Source organism: Propithecus coquereli, unplaced genomic scaffold, assembly GCF_000956105.1.
Source record: "Propithecus coquereli isolate 6110/MARCELLA unplaced genomic scaffold, Pcoq_1.0 Scaffold15, whole genome shotgun sequence".
NCBI lineage: Eukaryota > Metazoa > Chordata > Mammalia > Primates > Indriidae > Propithecus > Propithecus coquereli.
In genome coordinates, this window is record NW_012139413.1 from 3,530,863 (window position 1) to 3,539,079 (window position 8,217).

Consider the following 8,217-nt stretch of genomic DNA (forward strand, 5'->3'; position numbering starts at 1 on the left):
AAGAAGTTCTTGATTTCCCTCTGTATTTCCTCCTTGACCCAGGAGTTAGTCAACAATAGATTGTTTAATTTCCATGACTTTGTGAGGTGGCAAGTATTTCTGTTGGAATTGAACTCTAATTTTAAGCCACTATGGTCCGAGAAGGTATACGGTATAATTTCATTTTTTTGGTCTTTTTCTTTTCGTCGACAGTTGTAGTCTGAGGCTAGGCCATTCTTTGTCTGTACATCCATCTATCCACTTTTTGACTATAATGTGCTGAATACCCAGGCTTATAACTATGGCTATTCTTTAATGAAAGCAGGATGAATGAATATGAGAGTGGAAGCGGTTGCCTCCCCACAAGACATTAAAAATTGGGGATATAGTAAGGCTTAGTAAGGCTCTTGACCATAAATTTTTACCCTGTCTTTGGACCCTGGAGGAGTGAAGCATTCTCAAAATTTTTGTTTTTACTATTTCTCTGCCTCTAATATTTATTTACACTGGCTCCAACAACTTTGAGTTGTTGTAAAGAAGTTATAAAAAAGAGAACTTAGTTTGCCTCATTGAATTAGATGCATTTTATTAGATAGCACAGCAGGAAATTAACATGTCAAAGTAACTGGACCTTTTAAATTTAAATTTTGCTTCTTCTTTTTAAATGCATATAATTTGCTTATGTTTTCCAAATATCCAGTCTCATGACAAAATTTCCTATATTTATCTTCTCTTTTGGTGAACCACATGGAGAAAAATGACTGAGTTTACAAGTCATTTATCACTGAGTATCATTTAAGTGTATTTCTCTCTTCTCCTTCAATACTGAGTATTCCCAAACTTTTCATCTCTGCCTATTTGATTGGTTAAACATTGTATTTTGGTGTTTAATTTACATTTCTTCCACTGAGTGATTTTGAGCAACTTTTTTATGATTACCAGCCATTTTTCTCTCTCAGTGAACTATTTAGGATGGTTTCTTATGATAAAAAATATAGACTCAGGCTATTCTCTATGATAGGATAGAATTTTGATTTACAAACTTTTAAGTGCATGTATCATCCATAGGCCTACATGTGCCTAGATATTTGCTGTAAGGACTCACAAGAATCTGATAATAGTGGTTCCTTGTGACAATTAAGATGTGAGAGGGTTGGTGGGAAAGGGAAGGAGAGGGAGAATCATTTTAAACCTTTCTTTGCTGTTTTTGCAGGCAGGCATTTCTATTTACAAGCTATGTATATTACTTTTATGACAGATAGTAATTTTTTTCAAAAAATTAATTCACTTTTTAATTTGAGAGTAGTAGAGAAATGACTCTGTGACTCAGGTGCCACACATTCCACTCTCTTTGGGCATCAGGCAGGGGACATTGATGGACCAAAGCTTGGTATAAGAACAGGGAGTAGTGAGGCCTGTGGGAAGATGGAGTGTCCCATCCAGCGGCATGCAGAGTCAATTTTTCCAATATTCTGCTGAGCCAAGGAACAGGTATGAGGGTGTTTTTTGCTAGTGAGCTGTCAGTTCCAGTTAGCAACTGTTCCTCTAAACTAACAAAACAAAACAAAACAAAGACATCTACTCTTAGAGGGATAGGAATAGCTGAAGACTGAATTCTATTCTCCTTATCATGAGAAGGAACAAACATAGAGAAAGACCTTTTATTAGATGGTATAAAAAGTTGTGTCAGTTCTTGTACATCCTTCCTCTCAATCCTCTTACAAATGCAGAGGTAGATCCCTCGCATACCTGGGCAGGTTTAGGTGACAAGTTAATGTTTGTTCTTAAGATAAATCCATGATTTTTAAAAATAATTCTTTCAGCTTTGAAAGAACTTCTGCTGGAAGACAACTTGCTCACATGTCTTCCGGAGAATTTGGACTCCCTAGTGAATCTTAAGGTGCTGACACTGATGGACAATCCCATGAGTGAACCTCCAGAAGAAGTGTGTGCTGAAGGCAATGAGGCCATATGGAAATACCTTAAGGAAAAGAGAACTATGAAAATAATGGCAACAAAGGTAAAATCAGCACAGATTCTTGATAACACATTTACAGTTGCTTTGGAGGGAGTCTAGTGTTAAATACATTGCAGATTGCCTGTATTGTTTTGTTTTAAATAACAATGCTTCACACATCTCTGAACTTCTTCCAAATTTATATCCCCCAAAGTAAGATAGCAGGTCTTAGCTGACATATCAACTAGTGTTCCCTCAATTTTCTTGATGGTAGAATTGGAAACCACCTGTCTTGCAAAAGGATTGCTTACCCAGTCCTCAGAGTCATTCATTTTCTCAACATCCACACTGGTATTTTGAATTCTCTTTTGGCGGGAGGGGGACAAACAGTAAACCAAACAAATATTTCTGTCCCCATATTGCTTAAAATCTAGTGAGAGGAAAATAAAAACATGAAATATAAAACATACAGCTACATACTATGTCAGAGAGTGCTATTAGGGAAAAAAAGTTCAAGGGGAACTGAAATTGCCAGAAGTAGTGCATGTGTGGACGGTGGGGGAGGATTGAAAAGACAATTGTTTTACCTTGAGCTGCCATAACAAATGGTGGCTTAAATAACAGAAATGTACTTTCTCACAGTGCTGGAGGCTGTAACTCTGAGACCAAAGTGTCAGTATAGTTGAGTTCTGGCGAGGGCCCTTTTCCTGTCTTGTAGAGGTCACCTTCTTACTGTGTCTTCACAGGGCAGAGAGAGAAAGCTGTGAGCTCTCTGATATCTCTTCTTCTAAGACCACTAATCTCATCATGAGGGCCCCACCCTCATGACTTCATTCAAGCCTAATTATCTCCCCCAAGCCCCGTCTCCAAACGCTATATCACACTGGGGATTTGGGCTTCGACATACGAATGTGGGGAGCACAGTTTGATTCCTAGCGGTGATAATCAAACAGACACTTGAAGTGGAGGCTGAGCCATCTGAATCGTGGGATGAGTGATCCAAGCAAAGGAAGCAGAGAATGCCAAGGCCCAGAGTTGGAATCGTGCCTGCTGTGTAAGCAGGGAGGAGGCCCACAGGGCTGGAGCAGAGTGAGCTGGGGGAGGAGTAACTAAGAGATGAGAGAGGTGAGGAGGGAGGGGGCTGGTCAGATAGGGCCTCATGACCCATTATAAGGACATTGGCTTTTATTGTGAGAGAAATGGGGAGTCACTGGAAGGTCCTGAGAAGAGCCTACTACTAGAGGAGGGGTGCTCCTGCATAGGTGGAAGGGGATGGGATCCAGGAAACAAGTGAGAGCTGGCTTTAGGTAGGAGCCCAAACAGGCCAGTAACAAGAGGGAAGGCAGCATACAGGCACTCAGATTGCCCTGACCATGCGCTGTCACTCTCCACAGCACTGGTCACGATTGGTCAAATTATACATTCATGCATTTATTGTTTACTGTCTCTTCTTCCCACTGGAATGTGAGCTCCATAAAGTCAGTGACATTGGCATTTCACTGCTGTTGCCCAAATGTCTAGAACAGTGCCTGGCACATAAAAGCGCTAAATACATTTTTAAAAAATTTGCCTGAACGACTGGCCAATTGAGAAAGACAGAAAATAAGATTTGGAGTTCTAATCACATCCCATTCTCCACATTTTCAATACCACATACCCGAACAAAGAGATTTAACAATCTCCAGGTTGTCATGATACCCGCTGATGCTGAACTTAGGTTTATCCCGTTTTCAGATTCAGGCATGGTGGCGTGGGACGATGGTGCGGAAAGGACTTGGGGAATTTGAAGATCTACAAAAAGTGCGAAAGAAAGGAAAGAGCTCTCCAAAAGATAAGAAAGGAAATAAGGCTCCAAAAGGAAAACCTGGAAAGAGAAATAAGAAATAATTCTATAAATTGATGAACTGAGGTAATGAAGTCTAATGGATTAGGAAGGCAAAATATCTAGGAATTAGAGTCTTACTACATTAAAATTATTCATAGAATTATGTTTATGCATAAAAATAAAAGATACTTATACCGAAATATTTGTGGATAAAGTGATATGACATCTGGGAATTCCTTCAAAATCATGAGGGGATGAGGGAGTAGGTAGGGATACAAATGAAACAGACTGGCCATGAATTGATAACTGTAGAAGAAAATGAGTACATGGGTACTCATTAAACTATTTAAAAACTTTGATTTTGGAATAATTACAGATTTATAGGAAGTTCCAAAGGAATGCACAGGTAGATCCATGTACCCCCTCACCCTCCCTCAACGGTGACCTCTTGCATAACTACAGCACAGTGACAAAACCAGAAAACTGACATTGGTTCAATCAACTGAGTTTATTCAGATTTCAATTATATATGCACACACTCGTGTGTGTGTGTGTAATTCAATGTAATTTTGTCACACGTAGCTTTGTGTAACCACTACCACAATCAAGACACAGAATTGCTCCATCACTACAAGTCTCCCTTGTGCTACTGCTTTGTAGATACACCTACCACCTACTCCTCTCCTGATTCCCAACCTGCCCCCATCTTTGTAATTTTGTCATTTCAGGAATGTCATATAAATGGAATCACACAGTCTATAACTGGGATTGGCTTTTTTACTCAGCATAATTCACTTGAAGTCTTTCCAAGTTGTTGCATGTGTCAGTGTTTTGTTCCTTTTTCTTGCTGAGTGGCATTGCATAGTCACCCAGTTTAACCATTCACCCATTGAAGGATATCAAGTTGTTTCCAGTTTGGGGCTATTATAAATAAAACTGCTATGAACATTCATGCATACATTTTTGCAGAAGCATAGGTGTTCATGGAATCCATAGTAATGCCCAGAGAAAAGAATATCACGTTACCCAAAACATTTCCTTTTACAGCACTCGAAAATTCCTCATCCTGATGATTTTTTCTTTTGGAGTAGTATTGATTTTAAATTTCCATATCTTTCAAGCAATGATTGCAATACTAAGTATTAGTGTAGCAAGAGGAAAGCAAAACATAATTTGATTAGAGAGTATCAGAATAGAAATGTGTAGATAAACATCTCTGGCATGCAATGACTTTCATGCTCTAGTAAAAGAAAACCAAAAATTTCAAAAATCACTTAGAGCAACACAAAAACTTTCATTAATGAACCAAATAGGTTTTGTGCAGCAAATTCCATGTCAAAGAAATGCTTAGAGGCACTATATTAACAATTTTTTGTTTTCACAATAAAAGGTTTTAATTTATTCTAACAAGATGTGTTTTGGGTAGTGGGTTTTAAATTTCTGACCACTTTTTACTAAGATTTATATATCAGTGACTATTATTAGTGTTTATCATTTATATCTGAGATAAAAAGGCACCAGAACATATAATAATAAACCAAAGGAGGGTACACTTTCTAAGTGGACCAACTTATGATACATACAATAGTAAAGATAACATGAAATTATTGGACAGCCAGTGCCTTTCACATTAGAATTACACATATGCACACACACACACATTCACACATCCTTATATTTAGAACATTTAACACGTAGGAAAAGAAGAGGAAGAAAATTTCAGGGCAAGAAAAAAGTAGTTGCATTACCAGAATCTAAACATTTTTGTCAGGTCTTCTAAATAGTAAGTAAACTAACTATATATCCCAAACAAATTAAATATATTGAAAAATGCCATGTTTATTCGTAAGATAGAGAATAATGACATGGTCATATCAGATCATTATATAAATGGCCCCAAAGTTGATACTCAGTTAATGACACTGGAATCCATTCATGTTCTTTTCCTTCGGAGAATGGTTTGTAGCTTAGTAAGACCTGGGAAATCACCTTACTGAAGCCCACCATGATCAAAGTGAATGCTTCTTTTGTGATCTCGGTCAAAGCATTCTAGTGCTTCCTCCTGTGACGCTGGGAGAATCCATCTTTTCATTCCTATCTCAGTGATCTCAGGAATCTTGGTCACAGCACATAACAGGTGTCTAAACCATCGTCCACAATCCCGAGAATTTGATGGTCGAAGGCTAATATCCAGCTCTGTTAATTCTTTGAGGAAACACACATTTTGGCAGAAGATGGCCCATCCTTCATCGCAGATGCTGTCGTTATAGCTCAGGTCCAGCTTCTGCAGTTTGGCCAGACGACCCGCCCCTATGACTGATGCTGGAAAACAAAATCACCCTGATGCTAAAGTATAAGAACACTTTCTATCATGGCTATTTCGCATTTCCAATAACACAGTGTCTCCAGGATTAATAATGACAAGATTAGTAATTAGTAATGATTATTATTAACTAGCAGTTTTATTCAGGGCATCTGAAATTAGTAACAAATTTCCTCTCTGTACAGCCAAAGTACAGCCTGAAAAGTGGATTTTTTCCAAATCCTAACTGAAAGAATTTCTTTTTTGTCAAGAAGAAGAAATTCTGCTCCACTAGAGTCCCAGCTCTTCCTATAGACTTGCTCTAATTAAATTATCAGGAGTGATAGCTCATTGGCTTTAAAATTAAGGACCATTTGTCTTCTTGCCATTTAATACTGTTTAACTGTTCATTGCTCATTCAATCAGTCATTCTTCATTCAACAATTATTTAATTGGGCACTTTCCGTGTTCAAAACATACCTGGGTAATTTCTAATTCACCTTAGAGACTCCTAATGCACAGGACAACTTTCCCTTCGAATAGCACATATCACAGTACTGCCTACAATGGCACTTAAAAATAATAGTTAATTATGAAGTGAAAAGAAGATAACGACCTCTGTAAGAGGGGGTAGGAGAGACACCCAAGGGAAAGGGCATATGCTCCCCTTTTCAGCCAAACCCAGGAATGGATCACGGGGATCAGATGAGCAGGATAGAATCTCAGACGTGCAAGGGATCTTGGAAGTCTCCTCACCCAACCTCCAGATCAATGATCAGAGAGGAATCCCTTTCACAGCCTCTCTACCAGTGATCACCATGATTCTACGGGATCCGCCCTTTCAAGGTGGCCCCAACATTGCGAAGCAGCTCTGAGCGGGAGAAAGCCCTTCCCTGAGGCCCCAATCTGTCATCCCCTGTCTTTCACCCAGTGCCCCCTCAGCCAGTGAAAAACGCAGCCGCTTCTTCCTCATGCCAGCCCTATGCATCGGACAACAGTCAGGTCTGCCTCAGAGTTTCCCCCTCTAAGACCAAACGCACTCTGATCTTTCAATCCTTCCTTACTTGGCCATGGCTTTCGGACCAAGGGGATGCTCCAACCCCATCGCTTTCACTTGCTGGCAGTTTGACTCCACAGCGCATCTGAGAGCTTAGCCATCTGCACACACAGCAGCTGCATGTGTGTGGGTCTCTCTTCCTTGCTGTCTTGCGACATTACTCACAGTATTCTCAAGACCTAACTAGTGTTAAAGACAATGTGCATGCTGCTTCTCTTTAAAAATCTTGTATTATGGAAATTTTCATACACACAAAAAGTACAGAGAATAGGAGAGAGAGAGTGGACCCTGTGTACCCATCATTCAGCTTCAACAGTCGTCTTCATTACACCAATCTTGCTTCTCCTAGTCCCCTTGCCTCTGTTTTTGTTTGTTTCCTGTTTTAGTATTTTAAAGCAAATCTCAGCCGTGATTTTACCTTTCTGTACTGTTTGAATTTTCCAATCATGTGAATATTCTGTTTATTATATTTTACTATTTGAGGTTCATTTTACTATTAAAAACCTTGGTAGCAAAAATGTGGGCCACAGAAATATTATTTTTGTAGTTTACTATGTAAAAAAATGAATGCTGTTATTTAAAAAAGAAATGAATATAAGCTACTTGTGATTAACAAATTCTTAAAGGATTTTTCCGTTAGAAATAAAGTAATATAAAAGTGTCAATGGCTGAATTTATCTATAGGTTCAATGCAATCCCAATCACATTTCTAGGTGGATATTTTAAATAGATATTGACAATCTGATGCAAAATTTATATGGAAATGCCAAGGAACTAGAATAACCAAAGCAATTTTGAAAAAGAACAAAGAATATTCACACTACTGGATTTCAAGACTTTCTGTAAAGCTTCACTAATTAAGACAGTGTGATATTGGTAAAATAACAGACACACAGATCAATGGAACAAAATAGAAAGACAAGAAATAGAGCAACACAAATATAGCCAATTGATTTTTTTTGTTTGTATCCACCTGTCTGCACACTGATGGCCAATTGATTTTTTTTTTTTTTTTTTTGAGACAGAGTCTCACTTTGTTGCCCTGGCTAGAGTGAGTGCCGTGGTGTTAGCCTAGCTCACAGCAACCTCAAACTCCT

General features: G+C 38.6%; 2 protein-coding genes across 4 annotated transcripts in view; one reads left to right on the plus strand and one right to left on the minus strand.

Moving 5' to 3' along the window:
- The window catches only part of LRRIQ4 (leucine-rich repeats and IQ motif containing 4), a 39,537-nt gene extending 35,576 nt beyond the window's left edge, over window positions 1-3,961 (plus strand). Inside the window, exons 4-5 of the mRNA XM_012640200.1 lie at window positions 1,803-1,999; window positions 3,671-3,961. Of these exons, the coding sequence (XP_012495654.1) occupies window positions 1,803-1,999; window positions 3,671-3,823 (350 nt within the window). The 3' untranslated portion in view covers window positions 3,824-3,961. The remainder of the gene's footprint in view (window positions 1-1,802; window positions 2,000-3,670) is intronic.
- Window positions 3,962-5,740: 1,779 nt separating this feature from the next.
- The window catches only part of LRRC31 (leucine rich repeat containing 31), a 37,655-nt gene continuing 35,178 nt past the window's right edge, over window positions 5,741-8,217 (minus strand). For 2 of the 3 annotated variants that reach the window (XM_012640197.1, XM_012640196.1), the window contains one exon: window positions 5,741-6,083. In XM_012640197.1, the coding sequence (XP_012495651.1) occupies window positions 5,752-6,083 (332 nt within the window). In that variant the 3' untranslated portion in view covers window positions 5,741-5,751. Of the gene's footprint in view, window positions 6,102-8,217 lie in introns of all 3 variants that reach the window. The other variant, XM_012640199.1, reaches the window with a different exon arrangement.